Genomic DNA, 26,317 nt, shown 5'->3' with positions numbered 1-26,317 from the left:
AGAAGTCAAGGCAACAGGAGCTTGAAGCCACACCACATACTGGATCCATAGTCAGGAAGTAGACAGTGATAAATACTTCCCAGTGCTCAGCTGGCTTCCTCCATTTTACACTGTCTAGGATGTAAAATGTTCAGAGAATGGTTTTACCCATAGTCAAGATGGATCTGCTCATATAAGTGCAATCAGGATAAGCCCCCACGGGTTTGCCCAGAGGCCAGTCTCCCAGGTATTCTAAATAGCCAGGCTGACAGCTAATACTAACCAGCACACTGTGCCTGCCACCTATCTAGTTTCAACACAGCTTTGCTCTCAGCCTAGGTTCACTTCCTTCTGTTGGTCCCACTCATTTACCTCTTCACCCAACTTTAAAGTTCCGACTCTTCTGCCCAAGCGAGCACCAAAGAGCAGCTGCCAGCAGGGCAGGTATACAGCAGGCCCCACAAGGCTCTACAGCCACATGTTGAGCACAGTGTCATTCACCTGACCCTCTACAGGAGAAATGGTCCATACAAGCAGAAGTGAGAAGGCCAGAATCCCTGTCTAAAATACAATAGATAGGGTACAGCAGCCTTCTGCTGTGAGCACAGTGGCCAAGCTATAGCTATAGCAATCTGAACTACTGCTCTTCAGAAAGTCCTGTGCTTACCCCATAGACACCCAAGCCTAGGGTCAGGGCACAGGGTGCTTTGCTGAGCCTCTGCTCAGCTCCTGCAGATGGGGTTCAAGTCCTCACCTGACCGTACTTTACCCCCGTAAGACAAGGCCTGTGATCGGACACTGCTCCTCCACTTGATTTTGTTTTTTAAGCATGTGTAGAGATTGCTATGGGCGTGCCTTTGTTGAGATTCTTCTGCTGGAGGAGAGGCTACACATTCCCACTCTCTCCATAGCTTTGCCTAGCTGTTTGGCAAGGCAAGGAGGTGGGCCCCAATGTCCCATTTCACTGAGTTCCTTCTCCAATGCCTGCCTGCTCCATCCCTTCCCACCACTACTTTTCTCAAGTGCATCACTGTTGTCTCTGCTCCTACTCTACTTCCTGGGTTCCTCCTCAGCAGGTTTCCTGCAAAGTCTGGTTATGATCTGACAGTGTGCTAAATTGAGCCTTGAGGTACAGCAAGCTGCCAAGGCATGGCAATCACACTCAGAACTCTAGATGATGCATATGGAACCCTTGTGGCCTACAGCTTCCAACACCACACCACCATGTCTGATTTCTTTCCAGTCAACAAGGTATCTTGTGTTCAACTTCCACCTCCAGAACCCTCCAGAAGGTGTGGTTTAGCTCCTATTATCTAAGGTCTTAGGGCTGGGCCTGCCATTCTGGTAGCTTGGAGACCTCAACTGAAATTGTCTAGTCTTTTCCCTTTCCTAACCTTTCCATCCTTTCTGACTTCTTAGCTCATCTGTGGTGAGGTTGTGTTTCCAATGTTCGCTTCTGGCTCTTGTAGAGGAGTTTCTGGGCAAAAGAAAGGTGTACAGTGTAGTGCATAAAATGGAACTGAGGTAGTGTGTCCTTCAACTTGAAGATTCTAGCTCAACCAGTTATGATGGCAGAAATTTGGCAGCCAGTAAGGGCAGGGTTCTAGAAGCATCCTGCCTAACATGCTACACTAAGCTAAGCAGCACTGTGATTCATCACAATAAAAGGCAAAATTGCCATCACTAATTAGCATGTCTTCCTCAAACTTAGAAAACCGCCAAAAGACCACATAGAGAACTAGACACAGGGAACGTGCTTCTCAAAGGCAGCCTCTTAGTTGGATGTGTCGGCTCTGCAAACATCTGTAGTCCTAGCACTCATGTTTCAAACAGCAAAGTAATCGAAGGCAGACTCTTAACACAGTAGGTATGTTCCCTCCTCTGCGGTCCAATCATATCACCCCTGCACACCCCTGGCAATGCTCAGGACACACATTTGGCTTCAGTACAGTCCCTCAAGCCTTGTCATTTGTCCAAGATTTCCTGCAATATTGGCACTTCCTCAATCCTCAGAACTGTGAGTGGAGACCCAAGGTGTATCTTGGTAGAGGGAAGTGGAGTCTTCAAGCAACCCAGATCAAGTTTACACAAGTCTACCAACAAGGCTCATCAGATCCTACCAGGCCCGGTGCCTGCCCCACCCCATGTGACAGAGGAAGAAGATGAAGGACTCCAGTAGAGCATCACTAGTATAGATTTCCTAAGAATTTATTCAGGTCCCAGCCTCCATGTCACCTATTGCTGTTTCCTCTCCCAGAACTGCTAAGAGGTATTTGTGGTCTCAAAGTTCTGGCTGAGATATAGTTGTCACTATGATGGTATCAGGAAGTGAGTGAGTGGACCAGAAAGGTGACTGAGTCACGAAGTGTTATCCCTTCTCATGGGCCTATACAACCATGGTCTTCCCATTCTTACCCCCACCTCCCACATGATACTGCAAGATGGTCCATCCCTAAAAGGTAGGCTCCATGGCCCAGCCTCCCCAACCCAAGGATGCCCAGACTATGGGGTTCCTGGTGCTCTCTAACCCGGCTGGGAACAGTCTCCAAATGTTCTCCCTCTTTATTACCTAGTCTGGGGAATTCTGTCATTTCACCAGCAAACAGAGTAAACTAAAAACCTTCCCCCCACCTACTTTTAATAAGTCCTATCCAAACAGCACTCTCCTTGCAAGTTCTCTTAGTCCATGGCTGCTATGCACCAAAAACAGGCCTCCCCACTTTCCCCTGGAAACCCTTTCTATTGTATCTCTCTGGCAGCATCTACAGACACTCAGAGCTCACACACTGAAACAAAAGAGCCTTTGCCTGGAGGTCACCTTTGTAACCTTCTCTTTCCTTCTACTATAAAAGTTCTCAGAAAACTGCATGCTTCCTCACCTTCTATGACAGTGGTTCTCTACCTTCCTAATGCTGTGACGTTCATCGTGTTGTAGTAACCCCCAACTATAAAACTATTTTATTGCTACTTCATAACTGTAATTTGCTAGTTACAAATCATAGTATAAATATCTGATATACAGGAACTGCTTCTAGGGCTAATTGGAAGAACCAACCTTAGCTCCAGCAAACGGCTCCATAGAACACCCTCTTTGTAGCCTACGTCCCCCTCCATCACTATCTCAGGTTCCTCCCTCCCCTCAGATGTTTTCCTTCAGGGATCAGTCTCGTGCTTAGCTCCCCTCATTGGACACACTATGCCATCTGTACCTCTGTCTGCATGCAGTGTCTCCTTGACACCCCCCCCTCCCCAAATATAGCACATAGTTGAAAGTTACCCCCAAGCCAGGATCTTGGTGTAACATTTGCTTCTCAAGTCTAGACCAACCCCTGAAGAACACTTGTGGTACCAGACACAGCACTCTCTCTGCCAATATCTCCATAAAAGTATTTCACCATTCTCCATTCCCAGTTATCAGCTTCTCTGATCAAGCCAGGTTTAAAAGCAGCAAATGAAAATTCCACTGACCTCTAAAATAGATCCTCATGTCACTCTTGTAAATGCAGTTATGAAAATGTAAGCCTCATGACAGGATGGCCCCAGTCACTTCCAACTCACAGGAACCAGTTTTCCTTTAAGCATCAGCAGGCTGACCCCGCCTCTTCTCTGTACCCTCCTGCCTCCTTCCCTGGAGATCCTAAACCGTCCATTACATACTGCTGCCTGCAATTGCTCTCCTGACGCCCCTGTTGTAACTTCTCGCAACACAAGTATGTCTATTCATTGAATCAGACATTTCACAGGACCACAGGCTGCACTCATTTTTTCTGGGTGAGTTGTGATGGCCTTCACTGAACTGTCATCTAGTACCCAAAGAACGGTCTACTTTAAGAAACTGGTTCAAGAAGTACACAGGGCATTTTATGGTTCTCTATTATTTCACCTGCTGACGATAAATGATCACTATAGTTCTTTTCCTGGGATCTCAGAACAGAGAGCTACGTGGGTGAGGAGATGGAGCAGAAGGCTGGGAACATCAGAGCTTCATGCCTACCCTTCTGAATTAGGAGACAAGACTACCAGTTAGGGCTTCAAGCTGCTGGAGGGTGGACACCCACAGTGACTCCATGTACCCCCTATACCTGTGGACCTAGACATTCTCCAGGGGCACAGCTACACCAAGCCAGGGGATAAATGAATGAATGTGGTCCCCTGCCCTGGGTGAAGGGAGACCTGCTCTAGGAGACTCTAAAGGAGTCTGTCAGGTCCCATTCATGCCCACAGACTCTCAGAGGATGCCTGGACAGTGGGCCAGCTGGTACCTCTAGAATAGCAGCCATGTGTTGGATCATCTCCTCAGTGTATCCTTCCATTTTGGGTAGTGTCTACTGGTCTGTACTCTTGTGTGCTCGGGTTCCCCAAGGTATCCACAGGCTCAACTCTAAGGACACAGTTCCTATGCCAGTCCTGCTCAAAGCTCTCCACAAGCATCATCCTACTGCCTCTCCACCCTGGTTCACTGGACTTTCCAAGCCTGGGATCCCAACCAGGTTCCCACCCAGCTCTCTGTGCACTAGTCCACTCTGCTTTCCACCGAGAGGCTAGATTTCCTCACAGCACTTGTCTCCTACTAAACCACCCTTCCTAGATAGATGGTTCTGGTCCCAGGGCAGTGTGCCAACCCCTGCATACCCAGCAACCTTCCTCCTTCATGTCCTTGCCACTCTTGTGTGACCATTGTTACTTATGGTCTTGCAATTGCACCTCTTCCATTGCTGCTTGGGTGTATGAAAGGTGTCCCCAAACATTTACCACAGAAAATGGCCTGGTAAATCAATCTGGGTAGGGTATCCTGAACAGGTGTCAGCCACATTTTACAAATGAGAAACTGAGTCTGGGCAGTCTTTAAGCCACTGTTGGTGACCAGTTCTAAGCTCTATTACACATGCAAAAATGCAGCAATGCCTTCCCTACCTTCTGCACAGACAACCTTTCAGGAAAAAAATGACAGGATATCCCATGGGAACAGTGGTCCTTCTCAAAGGTAATCTAGGACAGCCTTGTAATTGTAGCTGACTTTGTCTGTGTGGCCCAGGCTTCCCTGAACATAAACTCCTGCCTCAGCTGCCCGAGTACTGGGATTATAAGCATTTGCCATCAACCTAGCTGTGGTTGGTGTTTTAATTTACCCATCTGTCTTCTGGAAAAACAAACTACCTTGTCTATTCCCCAAAGAGAACAACTAGTATATTCTTTGCTGACATTTGCGCAAAAGCATGAATCATAGAAAAACAAACCCCATAAGAAAAAAACTTAGTGCTTTTTCCCTTTAATAATATGATCTAAAGGTTTTATTTCAGAGTAAAGCAGTGATTTCAGGGCAAGGCTGAGGAAGCAGCTGCAGTAGGTACGATGTGGAATGCTGGTAGGTTTGAAGCAAAATATGGTTGGGGTATATAGGTGATCATGCCTCAGCAACTACTCTGCACTCTCCAGGGAGTACAGTCTCCGCCACTCCTGAGTGGGTCCCACAGTCAGAAAATTCAGGTTTAACTCTTAAAATTGCCTTCAGGACCTCAAGCGACACTCTGCACAAGCATCTCCATCGGAGGATTCTGACCGGCTCTAGCATATGTTTTTAAAAGAAGCGTTGGCAGCTTTAAATTCAGGCACAGGTCCACGTGTCTCCAGCTCACATTCTTGCTTCTACCATTTTACACCACCTCGGAGGAGGGGGACGCTTATGAGCATGTGTGAAGAGGCCCTCCATCCACTGCAAGAAGGGTTGGGGGGGGGGGAGCATAAACGCACCCTCGCCCAACACTGGCTGGTGTCCTACCTCTGCCCTCTCAAAACTCACCTCGGGAGCACGCAGGCTCCACCTGGCCCTGGACCCCACCTGTCCACCCTCTTCCCAGGTAGTAGGTGGGCACATGTCTCCAGCCTGTCTTGCCACTGTGGTCCCTGGGCCACCAAAAGGTAGAGACGAGTAAGGCGCCAGGGCCTGAGAGCCTCGGCACAGCCTCGGACTTTCTTAAACGCCAAAGGGGCTGGAGACCAAGGCCCCTCCCTGGGCTGTGCCCGAAAACCGGGTAAGGCGGCCGGGTAGCCGGGAAGGGACTGTAGGGACTTGAGCCCGCAGCCACGCAAGGCCTGGCTGTGGCAGCTGGGCCTGGGCGCACTAGGGGTGCAGCGCCTGAGCCCGCGCCCGGGCGGGGGGCGCCGAGCCCGCGAGTGGGCGGCCGGGCGCCGGTTGGCGTGGGCCGAGCGCGCGGCGGGCAGTTGGCACGGGCCGGGCGCACGGAACCCAGGCTGGGCACTTAGGGCAGAGGCCAAGCCCGCGGCGGCGGAACCCGGCGGGCGTAGGGCGATCCCGGAGCGGCTCCGGAATCCAGCCGGGTTTTGACTCCGATCGCCCACGGCGCCCGCGGCCGCGACTGTAACAAAGAACAGGCGGCACGGCGGCCGGACCGGGGCGGGCGTGGGGGACGCGGTTGGAGGCCGAGCCGGGGTCAGGCGCTGGCCGCGGGCCGCAGCAGGGGGCGCGCGGTGGGGCCGCGTCGAGCACGGGCCCGGGGCTTTACCTGCCTGTGGAATGTGCAGAGCGGGGTCGGATCCGGACTCCGGGTTGCGATCCGCTCCGGAAACTGCGCAGCACCGGAAGCCGGGGGGGCGGTGGCGCGGCATCGTGGGAGTTGTAGTGCGCAGCGCAGGCCGACGGGGCGGGCCCAGGACTCGGGGTGCTTGCAACCTGGAGCTGGGGACTTTGGGCTGGGTTAACAGGGAGCCAGGGATAACGGACTGCGTTTAGTGGGAGCTGTCTGGAGCTTTGTAGACAGTGAGCCTAGGAAATGGCTGTGTGAATTGAGGAACCCAGGGACAGAGATGCGTGGTTGCAGACATGGAGGATGGTTGCCTTCCCGCATGGGGAGTGGTAACTGTCAATGTGGATGGGGAACAGGAAAGAGAATAGGTGGAGACCTGGTGAAGCAGACTGTGACGATCCTGAGTGAACAGAGACAGACAGAGGAGAATGAGGGAGGCAGTGTAGTGAACTGAACGGACAAGGACATCTTTGCCCTTCAGGCTACCTTTAAAACAGGTACACATCCCACCATCCCCTATACCACTTTCATTGGTAATGTTCATTCTAACGTGTTCAGAAGGCCACTTCCTTCAGTTTCTACATATGAAACAGAAGTGTATAAATAAAATCAGGCTGTTTACAGGAGGAAAGTTTGACAGGTTACAGTAATAAAAACCAATGTAAATCTGAGGCTAAGGAAGACATAGAGACTGAATGGATTATCAACTACTAAGATTTGCACTTTGCCTTGGAACAGGATTGAACGACTTTCTCTTGAAAAGGGAGTTCTCAATGTCAGGGCTCCCTGCTTCTACAGGGCCCCCATAGGAATTTGCGACCTCAAGGTTGTTTTCACCATATTTAGCTGTCTAGGCACTCAGGACACGGTAGCGGTGACCCAGGAAACCAGCTACTTTTTTGAGCTGGCAAGAGACTTTGGTAGTATCCACATGATACTGGTTTTGCATACATACAAAATACAAAAGTTATGGGGTTATTCAGATTTCAGAGGAAGATCTTAGAAGCCAAATGATATAACAATTGATGTTTGAAGCCAGCAGAGTAAAAACTGAGAAATCAGGGAAGGTGATGGGAAGTTAGATACCAGGAGTGTGGGATACCTGCAAAAATCCCTACATTCCAGCAAAGCTAAGCCCAAGAGAGGAACATGTGGACTAACCATGGTAAGCTATTCTTATGAGTCTTTTTGCTGGATACTCATGAGAAGGCAGGGCCTGAGTCTGCCCAGTGCATGTGCATTATAGAATGACCAAGGGTGGCTGATGTGGACCAACCCTGGCAGGGAAGATGGGTTGTTCAGAATTCCTCTGGGGGTGCCAACAGAAATCAGCCTGAACAGATGGTAAATTGTGATCAGTTTGGCCTTCTAGCCCCCTCTTAGGATGCCAGCACAAAGCAGACCTTGGTGGTCTACAAAGGAGGCAACAGTCCCCCAACCCGTCCAATCCCAGACATAGGCATTGCCATCACTGCCTTGCCCTGTGTAGCGTGTGGGGCGGAGGAACTGTGAGTGAGAGTACTGCCATTTCTCTAGTAGTGAGGTCTCCTCTCCTGTTGGGTCTGAATGAAAAAAGCTTCCCATAGGCTCAGGTATTTGAACACTTGCTCCCCAGTTGATGCTGCTGTTTGGGAGATGTTTTGGAACTTTTAAGACAATGGTTCTCAACTGTTCCAACACTGCAGCCCTTTAATTTGGTTCCTCATGGTATATCCCCCAACCATAAAATTTGTCTTGCTACTTCATAACTAATTTTGCTATTATGTAGCAAATTTGCTGTGTAAATTTTCTAACATAATGTAAATATATTTCCCAATTAGGTGACACCTGTGAAAGGGGTCACAAGTTAAAAACCACCACTTTTAGGGGTATAGCCTTGCTGAAGGAAGTATACCACTGGGCTTTCTGGGTTTATAGTCTTGGGTCACTTCCTGTTTGGATTTGTATGTGAATGGCAATGTAGCCAGCCAGCTTCCCACTCCTGCCTACTGTTTTTTCTGATGATTGCCATGCTTTTCCTGCCTTAATGGATGCTAATCCTTCTGGAACTATAAGCCAAAACAAACCCTTTCTTCCCTAAATTGCTTCTTGCCAGGGTATTTTATCACAGCAACATAGATGCCACAGTGGATTCCACCTTTGATACAGAGAATAGATGGGGCTTGGCTCGGGGGACTCATCCTGATGGGCAGATAAGTGGCTGGCCACCCCACACATGCTGTCCCATAGGAAAGCAGGCTGAAAGGGGCTCAAGAGTGAGCAAGTCTGAGATGGTCTTCCTGGTGGTTCCTCCATGCAGCATCTCTCCGAGTGCAATGCTTTTGTTTGTGCATATGGCAGGGGAAAGTGAAGGAGACCACAGAAACTGAAGACCACAAAGGGGATGAGATGCTTGCAGCAGGAAGCAAGGCTGCCCCAATCCTACCCCAGAAACCAGGCATGTCCTATGAAAGTATAACCGCTGTCACATACACATGATTCCCATAGCTAAGCTGTGGGGTACAGCACTGATAGCAAGGACCCAAACTGATGAATGTTCCCCTGCCTTCACTCCCCAAGCATGTCTCCCATAGGCTGTATCAGGCACTGTTTTGGGGACCTGGGCCAGGACAGACTCTGGCTTGCAGCAACCCACGATTCATCATCTCCCAGAAGCTCCCTGAAACTGCTAAAATCGTATAGTAAATTTTAGCCCCAGCATGGCCTGGAAGGTGCTCAATAGCGCACAAAACAGCAACACAAGGAGGAAAGTCCATTGCCCAGAATGAGGGCCAAAGCAGGTATTCTGAGGACCAGTCATACAAAAGGACAAAGGATGGCAGTAATTCAAACATTAGAGAAGCTTCTGGTACTTAGGACAACCCAGGACTTGGAAACAACTCAGCTTAGTTTTGTGGGCACATTTCTCTCTTTTTTAAAAAATTTATTTTATATATGTGAGTACACTGTCACTGTTTCAGACACAGCAGAAGAGGGTATCAGATCCCATTATAGATGGTTGTGAGCTACCATGTGGTTGCTGGGAATTGAACTCAGGACCTCTGGAAGAGCAGTCAGTGCTCTTAACCACTGAGCCATCTCTCCAACCCACATTTATTTCTCAAGAGATAAAGTTCCAACTATGTCTCACTGCATGGCATCCTGCAACACCCATGTCTTTTGTAGCAAATACAATCATTTTCACAGATGCAGTTGCCACACACTAGCTTCAGGTTCACCACACACCTGGGAAGCCTTTACTTTTATTCTCTTTACCATAGAGATTTGGCATGACAGTGAACAGAAAGCCACAGCTTACAGCCTGAGGGATAATCACATCTTCATTCCATCATCAGCAAAGTGATCCAGGCAGCTTGGTGATCCCAAAACTTATTTATACACTGAACATGGACATTTTATGTGAAGAGCCAGAGGTGACAGGAGCTTGCACTGCTGGTTTGAAAAGTATCTTTGTCCCAGTGCAGGTGTATTGGTCAAGTTTTTTTTTCCTGTTGGGATAGTGGAGAAAGTGCCTGGGTGTCAGTCAGGACCCACACTTGTTTCTGTCACAGACACATTTTGCCTTCTACTATCTATCAACTTGAACTTTGACAGTTCAATATTGACAGCCCTGAGCTTATTAACCAAAAAAGCCACCACATTGGATGGCAGCAATGTAAATTAATCTTTTCTGCATAAGAAAATTAACAACTCTTTTCTATAAATGTGGCCAGGGAAAACCCAAGCAAAAATCTGATTTGGAACTGTTCAGCAATAAATGACCAAGTAACCACAGCTAGGAAACAGGGATAGTTGTAAAGCTAAACTACAATGTAAAATAAAGTGCTTTGTCTAAATCCTCTTGCTCATAGTGTGTTTTCAATCAGGGCAAGAAGAGCCCTAGTTTTGTTATTGCTACACCAATATCACACAAACAGCTCTAGTCAGTCACTGCATGAAGGACAAGGGAAATATGGCCAACTCCAGCTAATCTGAGTTCTGCTTCCAGATTCACAGACACATGGATTAGTGTTCATGAAAAATTGCTTTAAAACTAGCACTCCGCCAAAATCTTAAGACAGAAACTGAAGCCACCAAAGAATGTAGTGGAGATTGCTAGATAGAGGTGACTTATGCATGTGTGCTGTTAGCACCTGGTACATAATCTTAATGGTGTTCATTTCAACATAATTACCCTACACTATGAAGAAATGTGGATAAACAGCTTGGAGAAGGGATTTTATAGTATGAGGAAGGCCTGTTCTCTCAGATTATTCCCTGAGGCTACCTGTTTGTGTCCCCCATCTCTGCACACTCTGCTGTGATGGTATTCACAACTGGCAAAGGCTACTCAATGGAGACCCTAGAGGAAGCAGGTCTTAGATGTGGTTTGGAAGCCAGGAGCAGGATGTTCACAGAGTCACTGTGGCCTAGGATGGCTAAAAATCATTTGTTCTTTTTTTTGTTCTTGCTGAAAGTATAATCTAAAATTCTGATACCTTCACATTTGGATAGACTTAACCAAAATGCCAAAACCAATAAAACCTGCATAGGCTGAGCATCCCTAACCTAAAAGTCTAAACCCCAAAACTCTGTATGTACCACATACAAAGAGTTCACATTTCTGAAATTTTTATATTTTGGGATGCAGGGATGTTCAGACGGTAAAGTCTTATCGAGATACCCCAGATCCAAAATAAGTCTGAAACACTTTTGGCCCCAGGTATATTGGGTGAGGGCTACTGCCCCACAATGAAAATACAGCATCGGAATCAGAATTCCTGGCACCTGTAGTCTCTGGGAACTGACAGCTGTGGAGCACAATTCTGCACACTGTATGGAGTAACAATACTTCAAGTAAAGCACAACACTTAAATCACTTCCATTCCCAAAAAGTAGTGAGGATGACTAGCTTTGGGAACCAACTTAGTATTGATAGATCATTCTAGAACTTTGTAGTGAATAACATTTGGTGATTTTTAAAGACAAAGCATGTTTAAAACATCTCTTCAAAGTCATCTGAGAACTACTCCAGAGGGTTTTTTCTTCTATTTTTGTTGTTGTTTTGAGAAGGGGGTCTCCTGTAGCCCAGGCTGAAGTGGAAGCTTAACATTCTCATCTGTCCACCTTCTAAGTGCTAGGATCACAGGCCTGTACCACTACAAGCATCAAAAATTTTCAAATGTTTATTTGAAAGTAAAGTTCACTGGGCCCAGTGACTCAGACCTGTACTCACAGCAACTTGAGACAAAGGCAGGAGAATCAGAGTTTCAAGATATGTTTGGGCTTCAGAATGAATTACAGGGCAGCCCAGGCAACAACTTAGTAAAACCTTAGCTTGATAATGACAATAATTATGATGATGATGATAATTGTGGAGGTCTGAATATGTTTGGCCCAGAGAGTGGCACTATTTGGAGGTGTGGCCTTGTTGGAGGAAGTGCATCACTGTGGGTATGGGTTTTGAAGCTCTGCCCAGTGCAAAAAGAGCCAGTATTTTCCTAGCTGACTTCTGAGCGAGATGTAGACCTCTCAGCTCCTCCAGTGCCATGCCTTCCTGGGTGCTGCCATGCTCCCGCCTTGATGCTAATGGACTGAACCTCTGAACCTGTAAGCCAGCACCAAATAAATGTTGTCCTATATAAGAGTTGCCTTGGGACGGGCAGTGGTGGTGCACGCCTGTAATCCCAGCACTCTGGGAGGCAGAGGCAGGCGGATTTCTGAGTTCGAGGCCAGCCTGGTCTACAGAGTGAGTTCCAGGACAGCCAGGGCTATACAGAGAAACCCTGTCTCTAAAAAACCAAATCCAAAAAAAAAAAAAAAAAAAAAAGTTGCCTTGGTTATGGTGTCTGTTCATAGCAGTAAAACCCTGATGTTTACAATGACCAAAAGTGAAAAGAGGGCCAGAGAAATAGTTCAGTGTACAAGGGCTTGTCTAGTGTGCAAAAAGATACAGTTTCAATCCCAAGAACTGAGGAAAAGAATAGAAAGAAGGAAAAGGGTTCTAAATGTAGTTTATAAATCTTTCTTGCTAAAACAAGAAAAAATAAAAAACATTTTCCTATAATGTTGGCTATCATAAACTAAACATTTTTGGTCAACAGTGACTTTGCCCCTGAAATATATGTTTCTAATTAACAGAAGATGCCAGAAGGAGCTTCCTGATTTCATACTGGTGACAGAGCTCATAGGTTTTACTGTCAGCTTTTCCACTGATATGGGAAGAAAATGGACACCCTAACCCAAAGACAATGGCTCTGAAGGGTTCTGAGACCCAGTGAACCCACAGTGCCAAGCACACAGATTAGGACAGCACCTTATGGACTTTATAATTGTAGCCAGGTATGGACTTTATAATTTTCCCAAAGTAAACCAAAACCAGAATACCCTAAAATGTGACCAGAAGTCTCTGTTCACGGTAAAATTCTGAAGATCCCATAAAAAGAATTCCTGCGTGTTTGGGCCATTGTTATAGAACTTCTACAAGTAAGACTAACTGGCACCTGAGATACAGAGTAATTTCCTCAGTTGCCCTAAAAGTTCTTTGTTTTAGCTGTTAGCTATATTTGGCAAGAACTGTGTATGTGTGTGTGTGGTCATGTCCTTTAAGCTGTAATTCACTGCTCCTGATATCAGCCTCAGCATATTTGACTTTGGAAAAAAACAGAGCCCCTGACATAAGAAACAAAGAAACACATCTGAATTTCTACACCTCCACTTGCAAGCAGGCTAGAAGAAATCTGGAAGTGTCTGGCACAATCTGTATAGAACACACTTAGTGTTTGCATACATTTTTAATTTCTATGGCTAATATCAAAGGTGAATACCTCACAGTTGTCAAAGTACATCTTTTCCTGTTTTTTTTTTCCCCATGGGTCAAAATTCCTGACTATATCCATACCCCTGTCCCCAGGACCAGGTGTACTTTTTAATTCTAAATAACAAGTTAGATGAGGTAGCCCATCCTGCTCATAGCAACAGCCCAGAGAGACACCTCTTCCTCATGACATGGTCCAGATATGAACCCTAAAATTCCTTCAGGAAAGAGGAAGAAGTAGGTGGACTGGGATCCCTCCTGCCTACCATCCGCAGACCATCAGATCACACATGTCTTCAATGATACAAGTCTCCTTCTTATATTCCCCCTCAGCGCTTATCTGGCATAGTGAAGCTGGAGCCAGCAAACTGGACTGTGTCATCAGTCCTCTCAGGGGAAGCTTCCAAGCCATACACACAGATTGTTTTTTCCCTTTAGAAGATAAGACTATTTGGGGGCGGGGGCGGGGAACCAAGCTAGATAAGCAGGCATCTGATGGTACTGGTTCCTTCTGCTCTGGTGAGGGCCTTCATCTTCCCCATCTTCCAGCTGTGAGGAGAGGGGGCGACTTGTGCTATATGTAGGGTTCTCTGGGTGCTCCATTCATGGTGTGTTTGCCTCTGTGCCTCGTAAGCAGCTTTCTGTTCAGGAGCCGGCCGAGGGTAGCCCCCTTCTTCTGCCTTCCCTCTGGCTGCTGCAGGAATACCAGATCATTGTGTGACTGGCTCAAGCCTGGGTCTTTCTTTTGGTGTCGCCGGTGGAAGAAGAGCTTAGCGCCTTTCCTTAGGATTCCTTCTGCAAAAGGGAAGCATAAGAGTGGTCAGAACCATAGGGAGGATGAACTCAAGCCAAGGAGGAAGCAAAGTTGCCAGACAGCTTTGACAAAGCCAGGTCAAAGAGTGACCACTGCCCAGAGGAGAAAACACCATAGTCTAGATGATAGAAGGTCACTTTGCAGAATGAAAGGCAGAAAATTCCAACGGTAGGACTGGCAAGGCTGCACTGTGGAGTGGGTGGGTTGAGGTCCACCATGGCTCTTCCCCTTTACTGGGAACTCTGTGATGAGCAAGGCTGTGCCGAATGCCCAGGAATAAAGGCCATGTTCCTGATATAAGCTAAGAGCCCTGGAAATCATGGGGCTCATGTTCTCAGTTAAGTACTGCTCTTCAGGGAATAAGGTTTGTTTTTAAAAAATTAATGCTAGATCATTCTACACATACTAAGTATTATGTCTATTTTATCTCCCAGTCTATTCATCCACCCACTTACGCAACCATACTAGACTAAGCCATATGAAATTTGTTAGTAGATCATTTTCAACCTTGACCCTAAGCCTCATGCTAGGCTAAGAATGTAGCTCAGTAGTAGAGTACTTGCCTAGCATGCACATGGCTAAGTTCAATTCCCAGCACGCACACACCCAAACAATAAAAATATATAAAAACAAAGAAAGAAGAAAAAGAAAAAGAAGAGGGCAAGACAAAATGAAAAAAACCCTAGGTTTTGTATGGTTCAGCTCTTTGGCACAGATGGCAAGAATGGGATATGGGACAGAAAACAGAGTGGTAGCACGTGGTGTAAAAACGGTCCCTGAAGGTCAGGCGCAGGCACAGTGTTGACAAGCAGCTCAGCGTCACTTTTTTTACCAATAAGTTTAGCACCCTATTACCCCAGGCTCAGCAAGGACAGTTAAGTGTTAGGTAAGCCTATGAAGTTCATCACCATTTGCCTCAAGGAGTTAGGTTCTAAAGAAGAGAAAACCAGGCATGCAGCCAGGAAGATTTGTCCTGAATCTGAAAGTGTTTGGTATGTGATCCACACTCATTAGCCATAACACATACAAATGACTTCCTGTGTTGCACATGGAAAGGGTGAAGCACATGGATGTGTTTCTGTACCTAAAATACATACCAACATGTTAGCATCTTAGGACACCAGGGAGGACACCAGGTTAGGATCTCCCTATCATCCATATTTGTTACAAGATATTTCCTATCCAATGGCATTGAGGCGGTGAGAGGCCAGTGACTGGATAGGAAAGAAAAGGAGGAGCTAAGGGTGGGAAGTTCAGAGAGACGCAGGCAGGGAGAGAGATGAGAACCAAGATGGAATCAGATGTATATTTACCTAAAGGTTAGAAATTGGGATAAAACTTTTACTATATTTGATTGGCTGTTATTACTGTATAGACATCTTAAATTTGTGTTTTAAATATTTATAAATCTAATTGACAAATTAATTGAGTGTTAAGAGTCTGTTCTACCAGGTAATTGGGGAACCACTGACCAGGGAACTATAAGAGCTGGTGACTCCTGGGTAGTATGGGCGCTGGGTGGAAGTGAGAGAAACTCAGGGTCCCCCGCCAGAGAGATAGTGGTTAGAGGGACCGCTGAGTGAGACTGCACTAGGCATGTAGCCACAGGAGACCTGAGGGCTTGGATTGAGCTCTAGGGGCCACTGGTTGTTTGTCCTGCAGTTATGGCGGGCACGGGAATGAGCTGAATCATTTTTTTTAAATAATACCCACTACTCACAGTCACAATGGAAAAAGAATCTGGCCACTTTCAAAAGCCGCTTTGGGCTGATGGTGGCAGTATACATCTTTAATCCCAGTACCTGCGAGGCAGAGGTAAGTAGATCTCTGAATTTGAGGCTAGCCTAGTCTACAGAGCAAGTTCCAGGGCAGCCAGGACTATCTCAAAAGCAAGCAAACAAACAAAAAACAAATAATAAAAACTAAAAACAAGCAAACAAAAAGCCACCTTGGCAGAAGCAGAGAAACGACTACCCCAGAGGGGCCAAATTAATCTGCACAAATCTGCCTGAAAATGTTTAAGAACCTCTACCTTAACAAACAAATTGCTTGTCCTGAAACACAGGACAGAGTTTCACATTTTTTTCAGGAATAATTGCTAGGGTCTGGGGAATGCTGGGAAGAGAATGAAAAGGAATAAGTACAGTTATGCAAATGGCTTTGCTCCCAGTCACAAGCCCATTGTTGCCATTGGTGGGATTCTTGTTCCTAGTGTGAGTTCCATCCCTGAGCAAGAGGCCAACCACCAGTTTATGTTTGGATGACTGGAGGTGGCCCATGTGTGAACACAGAGACCTTCACGTGGGGTGATTTTGTTAAATCAGAAGCTTCAGCTGGGCAGAGGACTAAGCTCTAGGCACTGCACTCTAGGCGTCAAGGGAGTGTTATCTAGGCTGGAGTTGGGAAATGAGGGTCTGTAAGGATTTCAGATGTACAAGCACCCCTCCTGGAATCTGCTCTAGGTTAGCTTTGGAGTTCCAAAGAGCACAAGCAGCTGGGGTACCCACATTTGAATCAGAGGAGGTGAAGGTGGTTGAAGGGTCAACTGTAGACCCCAGAGTCCTTGTAGTAGAAAGGGCCCATGCATGTCCCTGAGCTGAAGCTTAGCCTGGGGTAGGGTTGGTATTATATAGGTCAGGATAGTGCCACAAACTGAACTGTGTCCTCCTCAAATCCCCATGTTGAACTCCTAGTCTCCAGAATCTCAGAATGCACCCTTATTTGGAGATGAAGTCATTCCAGAATTGATCACATTAAAAAGGTGATAATTAGGATGGGCCTAATCAAACATGTCTGATGCCTGGTGGCCTTATAAGAAGGGGAAATTTGGAAAGAGACACCAAGAGGGAAAATGATGTGAAGGACAGAGGAAGTAAGGAAAAGACTGGGATACTACAAGGCAAGGGAGGCCAAGGATTGTTGCAAACTCCTGAAGCCAGGAGGCCATGGGCAGTTTTTTTTTTCCCTCCTGGCCTCAGAAGGAGCCAGTTCAATGGACACTCCCATCTAAGGCTTGCATTTAGAAATAAAAGGTCATAAAGCTTCTTTCTAAAACACTAGGTTCATGGCACTTTGCTACAGCCCCATGAACGCGAATATATCCAGAAAAGGGAACAGAAGTATCTGGATGAAGATGATGACCAGAGACCACTGCACTGCTTTCCATTTGGTTTGTAAACCCTACCAGACAGAAGAGCAAACTTCAGAGAAGTAACCAGTGGGGCCGTGCCCTCATCCTCATGAAAAAAAAATCAGTCAGGATCTTATCAAAAATGTTAAGGCTTGGGTTCACATTGGGCCATCTGATGAATCAGAATCTAGGGACATCTTGAAGGAGGAGCATTTCATTTGGCTGGGCTGATGGGGTTGCCCTGCCTTAAGTAATCAGTATCCAAGGCTATAGAGTCAGGCACTGTCTTGGCTCTCTTTTGTTAGCTGTCTTAGGCTGTGTCATATCTTACTGTCTCTGGGGTATGTGAAGACAGGCTGTGAATGACACAAAGCAGAGTGACCTGTCCGAAGGGCATGTGATGGCTAGTGTCAGGTGTCAACCTGACAGGATCAAGAATTGCCTGGGAGACAGGGTTTTGGCATGCCTGTGGGAGATTTCCTTGATTGTATTAACTGAGTTGGGAAGGTCTGCCCACTCTGGGTGACAATACTTCCTGGCTGAGATCCTGGACTGTATAGAACTATATGGAGCTATAGACTGTATAGAACTATAGACTGTATGGAACTATACAGACTGTATGGAACTATAGACTATATGGAGCTGTAGACTGTATGGAGCTATACAGACTGTATGGAGCTATACAGACTGTATGGAACTATATACTATATGGAGCAGTAGACTATATGGAGCTATAGACTGTATGGAGCTATAGACTGTATGGAGCTATACAGACTGTATGGAGCTATAGACTGTATGGAGCTATACAGACTGCATGGAGCTATACAGACTGTATAGAACTATAGACTGTATGGAGCTATGACTATATGGAGCTATAGACTATATGAAGCTATTGACTATATGGAGCTATACAGACTGTATGGAACTGAGTACCAGCATTCATCTCTCTCTGATGCCTGATAGCAGGTGCCATGTGACCAACTGCTACAAGTCCCTGTTGTTTTTGACTTCCCTATCTTTGACCTGTAGCCAGAATAAACCCTTTCTCTCTTAAGTTGATTCTGTCAGAGTATTTTATCACAGCAACAGGAAAAAATTAAAACAACACAGGTGCTTCAATCCCAAGCATAGATCAATAAGCTCAGGTTAACGCAGGAAGTCAGACCATGAAGACAGGGTGGCTATATTCAAATATTTTAAAAAGGTAATCTTCACACTTCCTGGTAATCTTTACAGTTTGCCCAAGAGAAATTGCAGAATGAATGTCTAAAGTAAAATTCCTGCCCTAAAGTTTCAAAGACTTTCAACTTGGTAAAGACTGATACACTTGAAAGGCTCAGATTTTATTATTTCTCAGCTGTCTGGCCAAGATCAACTGCAGAAAGATTTGGAAGAGAGAAAAGAAGAAAAAGGAAGGCTTCAAGTGTGTGTTTACTGTGTAGACAACTGCCCAATGTGTAAACTCCCATTTTAGCAGCACCATCTATTCAGCAGGCCTGCACCTGTTCTAAGGCCCCACACCATGCTGTGGCCTATAGCAGGTTGTCTGTTCTCCCATCCTTCCTCATGATCTCTCTCTCTCTCTCTCTCTCTCTCTCTCTCTCTCTCTCTCTCTCTCTCTCTTTTTTTTTTTTTTTTTGGAGACAGGGTTTCTCTGTGTAGCCTTGGCTGTCCTGGAACTCACTCTGTAGACCAGGCTGGCCTTGAACTCAGAAATCCGCCTGCTTCTGCCTCCCAAGTGCTGGGATTAAGGTCGTGTGCCACCACTGCCCGGTTCCTCATGATCTCTTGCTGATGAGATCTCTGCTGGTTTGTTAAGCTACACTTTCTAGAATCAGTCAGAAATGGATGTTATACTATGAACCTACATACATGGCAATCTTCCTGTACTGATTTGTTGGACCTTCTTAGAAATTATAGCTTCTGTAGGTTGGCATGCGTTTCCAGACTGAAGGGCATGCCTTTGATGTAGGTGCTGAGACCTATTTCATTAGGCTTATACTCGGGGTTCCCACCAAACTGGGTGGGGGGCTTGCTGAAAATTGAGGACATCAGAGTTGGAGAAGTGACTACTCAGGTCACACAATGGATGAGCCCAGGGTGATTGACCCCTAAAGTCAGTGTTCCTAAGTCTAGCTCTTTGGTGCTGCTAAGGAAAGCCTGACTTTGAATGTCAATATTACCCTTGAGAAGGAGTCACTAAGTGCCTGGAGAAAAGGGTACCTCATGGTCTCAGAGAAGAGAATTCGGACAGGAGGATAGAGCTAGGCATTGGCATGGTTTTTGGTAAGATTCCAAAAGAATTGTATCTCCAGAGAGGAATAACAGGATGTGGGGAGGATGGGACATTCCAATAAGGGCAGTTTACCTTGACGTTAGCAGATAGCTGCACCTGTGAGGAGTGACTCAAATAAATGATCCCTGCTGCGCTGATGTGCGTGTGTGTGTGTGTGTGTGTGTGTGTGTGTGTGTGTGAGAGAGAGAGAGAGAGAGAGAGAGAGAGAGAGAGAGAGAGAGAGAGAAACAGAGAGGGGGGGGGAGGGATGTCTCTGTCTTGAGGTGCTGGGTATCAAACTCACTCTTTTTTTTTTTTTTTTTGGTTTTTTTTTTTTGAGACAGTTTCTTTGTCCTGGTTGTCCTGGAACTCACTCTGTCGACCAGGCTAGCCTCAAACTCAGAAACCCGCCTGCCTCTGCCTTCCAAGTGCTAGTATTAAAGGTATGCGCCACCACTGCCTGGCTCAATCTCACTCTTAAGGATACCAAGTAAACCCTCTATCACAGAACTGTACCCCTAGTCACAAACTAAGACATTTACAGTCTGTTTAAACCTCAACACCACAATTACCACTGGGAAAATACTTCTGGAAGAACCATGGCCATAGATATACACAGCAATCAAGAGAGAGAGAGACACAGCCATACTGTGGTGAGGGAACTTGGCTCAGAAGACAGTAGATAACGTCTTCTAGAGTCAGAGGGTTAGATAGAGAGAGAGGTCACTCATAGAGATAAGATTTGCAGCTCTCTAGCATAGCAGATAACCACAGTTCACAGTAAGTCATATGAACATACAGAAGCAGGGAGCACTCTATGCACAAAGGGAAGGAAACTCTCCTGACTCATCTTTATATGAGTGTCCATATACCAAAATATCACACTGGCTATAGGGTATGATTAGCATATAAGTCAATATTTAAGGAGACACCAGCACTGACTGTCCTGGTTTGATTTTTACATACAATGTTTTCAAATTTTCATTTGAAGCTATATGAAATCTGAGACAAATCAAATACTTTTTAAATGGGAACAGGCAGTGGGGAAAACTCTCTCCTGGTTTTAGTTCCCTTTAAAAACACCCCAAGAAGACTGTAACATGAATAGGAGGAATTTGAAAAGTATTCTAAATTCTAACTTTGCTGTCACATTTCTAAATTTATCCTGTTTATTTTTGTAGAGGGACAGCTATAAATGGCCATGGAAGAATCTGTATTAAAATCTGAAGTAGGAACCTGAAAATGTGTGCTCTGATGCCCAAAAGCAGCCTCACATTTCAAGTGAAACCTCAGACGGACCATTCATACGAGGGACAGGAAACCAATGAAGGGATTCCTGCCTGGCCCCCTTATCCCAGGCTGCCCAGGTGATACCTTGCTTAAGCTATCACAGCAAGGTGGCTTTGTACCATCAGAGGACAGAGGAAGTATCCTCTCTGATGGTTGAGGAAGGTGACAATCTACCTAGAAGCCAAAAACACAGAAAATCAGCAAAGGGAAGGTCAAGTCACTAGGCAAGGAGAAAGGCAGGGACAGCTGTAACTCTGCTAGGCATGCTCCATCATCAGTTACGCAGAACTTAAAAAAAATGCAAGACAAAAAAATAACTTACTGTGCACGTAATTAATTCTGGTTGGCATAGTGATCCTCTTAAGTTAAAGGGAACGAACACGAAATGCAGAGATGTTCAGAGGCAAAAAGAAAAGTATGCAAGAGCAGAGTCAGAGTGAAAATCAGAGTCTGGAATCACTGTATCATATACTTGTGTAACACATGCTCACACACTTATACACATGTGCATGCACACATACACACAATTGCAGACTCATACATGCTCACACTTGTATACATACACACATAAGCACAGATTCATGTACATACATGTCACACGTATAAACATGCATACACATGTACATATAAGCAGAAGATCATACACATACATGCTCACACATATATACACATATACATATACCTCATACATGTACATATGTGCATATGTGAGCATGGACTCATACACATTCATGTTCACTTTCTGTACATACATGTACATGCATATGCATTTGAAAGCACATGTGCATATACACATACATGCTCTCACATACACAAATGTACTTTTAAGTACACATACATGCACACACATGCAAACATGCAAGGTTGCCATGCAAGATATTTGGCAATGTTTCTTTCCAGTTTTTTCTCAAATTTTTCTTGGTGCATTTGTGATGAACACAAGAGAGGGTTAGGATTTGCCCCAGACCTATGTGCACATGTCCAAAGGGCTTATTACCACACAACTGCAGCAGTATTTTTTTTCTTTTCAAGTGCTGGGAACAAACCCAGGACCTTATGCATGCTACATAAAGCATTCTACCACTGAGCTACATCCCCAGGCTTGCTTTTTTAATTTAAAATAACTCTAAATTTTAGGGAACCTATTTTCTGTCTTGGCTGAAGTATAATAATATATAAATTCCAAGTCAGCAAAGTCCTGGAGAATTCCAGTTACATGGGCTTTCTTGAAGCCTCCAACATTCTTCTCACTATAGGAGAAAGTGAAGGAGGTTTGCAAGTCATGTATGTATACCTTAGTTTAAAACCAAATCCTGAAGGCTGGAGAGATGGTGAAGAGATTAAGAGCACGGGCTTAACCTCTGTTCCTTTCCTAGCACCCACAGGGTAGCCTACAACTACCTATAACTCCAATTCCAGGGAACGGAAGACTCTCTCCTCACCTCTGTAAGCATGTAAGTAGTACCCAAATATACATGCAGACAAAATACCCATACACATAAAATAATAAACACAAAATAACTAAAACTAAATCCCACCAAGACATTCCCTGAAGCACCAGTTTTGGGGAAAAAAACTGGCATAAAATGAAAATGGTTTGACAAGCCAGCTTAGGCCTATTTTAGATTCTGACAACCACTTAAGCTAAGTACAAAGCTTCTAGAAACTGCAGGATGAAAACTGTGTGTGTGTGTGTGTGTGTGTGTGTGTGTGTGTATGGGGGGTATATGTGCAAGTGTACTTGCCTGTATATCTGTATAGCATGGAGGTCAGAGGTCAATGTGTGGTGTCCTCCTCCATTATTCTCTACCATCATTTTTGACAGAATGGCCCATTAAATCTGCATCACACCAAGTAGCTAGTTTCATTTTGTTGCTTCTAGAAGTTGTGCTTAGCTTGAGAGGTTGGTTGGCAGAATCTTAAATAAGGGTGTGTGTGTGTGTGTGTGTGTGTGTGTGTATTTTTTTCTAAACAAGGTCTCACCATGTAGTTCTGGCTGGCCTAGAACTCACTATGTAGACCAGGCTAGCCTTGAAGTCAGAGATCCTTCTGCTTCTGCCTTCCAAGTGGTAGGATTAAAGGCATATGCTACCAGGCCTAGGCCCTACAAAATACTTTTTAAGACATTGCCAAATACTACCTTTCAGAAATTCTAAGTGAAGGTACTCCAAGGACCCAAGAGCAGTTTCAACCTCTGCTTCCAGAGTAGCCAAGAGTGAAACACATATATCAGCCAAACATGTTTGCATCTCCCCCAATATCCAGCATCTCTGGAGAAGCTCACATGAACAGAGGCTACTTTCAGCCCCTAGACAATGGGCCAGACCCCAATTCTTAAGAGGCATTCATTCATCTGTCTGGCCAGTCAGGGGAGAAGGATGGTAGATGCACAGCAAGGAGGAGACCCCAAAGGAGACCAGAGCTAGTGGGAGAAGGAAAAGATGGAAGAAAGCAAAGCGACTCTGGTACTGGGGTGGTAGGCTTGGCAACTCTGAGAAACCTGAGAGCGCAAGAGGAGGTTTGGATTCTTTAGGGACATGGGTATATAGACCACTGACCCAAAGTGAAGTGAGGCACAGGGTATCCCCCCAGTGTTCCCTGTTCCTCCCTGCGAACTGACTTTCCTAGCAACCTCCCAGAGGCTCCTTTGACCCTAGGACAAAGACCTGGCTAGAGTGTATACATAGCTAGTAGACATGCTGGGCCACAGCTCACACCAATAGAGGACACAGGGTTCAGCTGAAGGTTCAGCTGTAGAAAATAGCCTGGATGGTCTAAAATATTCCCCCAGGAACAACCTCTTTCTTTCCTCTTTTGATGTGCAGTTCCTTCCCTATCTTTCTCCACTTGGTAATGGTGCAAGTCACAGGCAAGCAGCTACCCATCAATGGCTAAGAGATGAGCAGAGAAGAGGTGGAGCACCAAAGATGGGTTCGCAACCTCAGCACCCTGGACTTGTGCTGTGCTGTGTGGTGATGTCTATGCTATGTGCCCTAAGGAGTATAGTACCTGTGGCCTCTACCCATTTGAGGCCAATACCCCATCTCCTGCTTGTAAAAGCACAGCTGTCTGCAGACATTACCCATGTCCTCCTTGAGGCAAAATTATCCAGCAGGAAACCCTACATGTTCCTAACAGAATTAAGTAGCCAGGATTCCTAACCCCCTAGCATGTCTAAACTTCTTGCCCAGTGCCTTCCAAGGGGGGTCCTAAGAACTTGATGGAGAGAAGTGGGCCTTGGAGCCCCATATAGAAGACAGAATTAGAAGTGGATACCGAGTTCCACCACAGCCCCCGGATTGATGCAGGGTCCTCTTTCAGCCCTCATCTTGCAAGGATGTGGGTAGTAGGTATGGTTCCCAAGTCTTGGAGATAAGGCTCAATGAGTGTGAAGTCTCTACGTCCTGGAGCTGTTGCCAAAGGTGACTATGAGACAAAGGTCTGGGACCAAGAAATGTAGGTCTCTGAATAAGGGCCCATTGCTCATGAGAAAGGACTGACTGTGCTAATTCATGCCTTTATAACTACATGTGCATCACGTCAGTGAGTTGTTATTCTAGGGGTCTCTTTCCTTATAGATCCTGCTGATTCCATGTGGTGAGGTCTGGTTTGGTTCTAGCTGGAGGAAGAGACTGAGCAAATAAGGTGAGCTTCCAATCTCTGATCACTCTGTTCTGCCCCTGGCCACTGTGGCATCTGACTACTGGTGACACTCTGAAGCCTTGGGTAGCTCTGCTTCCAGATGGAGAGGCAGACAGGGATGGTTCTTGGAGTCATGAAAACACAGTGGCCCCCAGATGCAGAGATGAAGTCCTAGCTGTTCACATGCAGGCTTCCAGCTTCTTTCCAGCTCTCAGTGGCTGGACAGACTGGGATGGAGGGCATGAGACTAGGACAGCTTCATACATGACAAAAGGAAGGGGGCCAGTACAGGAGCAAGGACACAGAGAGGGAAGCCCAAGTGAGAAGCTGGAGGCTTGGAAATAGGTACCTTTATGCTTCTTGATAGCTCCTAGCTCTGAAGTACTCAGGGAGCTCTCGGACAGTTCATCCCCATCAGGCTCCTGCAAGGCCGGCCCACTCCATGATGCTACTGGAGACTCCTTCTCCAAGTCCCAGGAATCTAGATCATTCTCTTTTGGCTTGAGGGCAGGTAGGGTCTGGGCTGGCTCATTTTCTTCAGGTGGGGTGGTGGCAGAGGCTTCAGCTGCCTCTGGATGGCACAAAGCAGAAGCAGCATCTCCCTGGCTGCTGCTGTCCATAGAAGCTGCATAGTTCAGCATGAGGGCAGCATTGTGGTCCTGAGATAGTGAGGTCTGTCAGGGGAGATGTACAACAGAGGCTGAGGGCAAATGAAAAGCCATCCCAGGGATATAACAAGAGATCATGATAGGGAAGGAGGACTTGGCATTTACTAAATGACAGTAAAAGATGAACCAGCTTACAGAAGTGCCTGATGACTACTATATGCCAAATAATCAGAGTGGCCTACAGATATTAAATGTGAAAATTAGCTGACAACTCTGAAGCAAGCCAGAAAGTAGAGAGCAGATAGTCATGGTTATCTTCATTTTGTTCACTTATCTAACCCAGACTGAGTAAAAGTTCCCACCATTTGGCCTTGTTGGCACCAGAGATCTGTCTCTCACACTCCAGTGGCTGAAGAAGCCAGACTAAGTTTAAGGAAACCAAGGAGATTCTCTTGGAGTCCTGTGCCCAGGCTACCCACACACTGTAGACACGACCAGCTACGGTGACTCACCATTGGCTCCTGTCAGCAACTGTGAGGGCGATTTCCAGCATGCTCTCCTTGCCACCCTCTTGATGACCCTGTAAGATCCAATCTGTCCTCTCTAATCATGGCCACAGCTACCTAATCTGTCATTCACTGCAGCTCACTCTCCACCTGCCTATTTGGAACTATCTAGAAAGAACCAGGATTTCTTGCATGGCCCCTTGAACTAAAGATCTAGCCTGTTCCGCAGCCCAGTGGCATGGCTGCCATCAGAGGCAGTTCATGCTTACCTTCTGCTCCATGAAGATGCCACAGAGCGAAAGAATAGAGGAACTGAACTGGAACATTTTGTAGAATAATCTTTATTTCAATCAAATACCAGAAAGGAATACACATTTTTTTTTGCAAAATATTTAAATGTTTTAGAAATGAGTAATCTCATAGAAAAATTAAACCTGGGAGGCAGCAAGGTGGAGACTTCACCACAGGGGGTGTCTTATGTGTGCTTTTATTTCTATCTTAGTAATCATTCTAGAAATGACTCGCCAAGCTCTCAAGCCTCAGAGCATCACCAAGCAGACAGCTGCTACCTTCCTGTATCAACAGGACAAAGGACTACTGTGGTCCCAGAGGTAACTAACTCTCTCATGGGAAGGAACTGGACTGGACTCTGCAGAAGGGACCTTCTGGATGAATGAGGAACTGGGGGTACTATGCTGACAGACTCCCTCCTGCTGCTTCCCTCCCTCACCT

At 46.0% G+C, this 26,317-nt stretch overlaps 2 protein-coding genes and 1 long non-coding RNA gene across 9 annotated transcripts in view; 1 reads left to right on the top strand and 2 right to left on the bottom strand.

The window, feature by feature from the left end:
• Prdm15 (PR/SET domain 15) overlaps positions 1–6,565 on the bottom strand; it is a 61,933-nt gene extending 55,368 nt beyond the window's left edge. For 3 of the 5 annotated variants that reach the window (XM_052159242.1, XM_052159244.1, XM_052159245.1), the window contains exon 1: positions 6,504–6,565. Coding sequence is in view for 1 of the 5 variants with exons in the window: in XM_052159247.1 (XP_052015207.1) it covers positions 5,780–5,854 (75 nt within the window). In the remaining 4 variants the exon portion in view is untranslated. Of the gene's footprint in view, positions 1–5,779; positions 5,855–6,503 lie in introns of those variants that run through there. The other 2 variants (XM_052159243.1, XM_052159247.1) reach the window with 2 other exon arrangements.
• Positions 5,916–26,303, top strand: LOC127666366 (uncharacterized). The gene is made up of 3 exons (XR_007973593.1): positions 5,916–6,011; positions 24,408–24,474; positions 26,088–26,303. It is a non-coding gene; the product is annotated as an uncharacterized LOC127666366 (long non-coding RNA).
• The window catches only part of C2cd2 (C2 calcium dependent domain containing 2), a 64,141-nt gene continuing 48,942 nt past the window's right edge, over positions 11,119–26,317 (bottom strand). For all 3 annotated transcript variants that reach the window (XM_052159249.1, XM_052159250.1, XM_052159248.1), the window contains exons 13-14: positions 24,821–25,145; positions 11,119–14,115 (exon numbers count right to left, since the gene is read on the bottom strand). In XM_052159249.1, the coding sequence (XP_052015209.1) occupies positions 13,895–14,115; positions 24,821–25,145 (546 nt within the window). In that variant the 3' untranslated portion in view covers positions 11,119–13,894. The remainder of the gene's footprint in view (positions 14,116–24,820; positions 25,146–26,317) is intronic.

The sequence above is a fragment of the Apodemus sylvaticus genome, chromosome 15 (genome assembly GCF_947179515.1).
Source record: "Apodemus sylvaticus chromosome 15, mApoSyl1.1, whole genome shotgun sequence".
Classification (NCBI taxonomy): domain Eukaryota; kingdom Metazoa; phylum Chordata; class Mammalia; order Rodentia; family Muridae; genus Apodemus; species Apodemus sylvaticus.
Note: the sequence above shows the minus strand (reverse complement) of the source record. Positions and strands in the feature narration are given on the sequence as shown.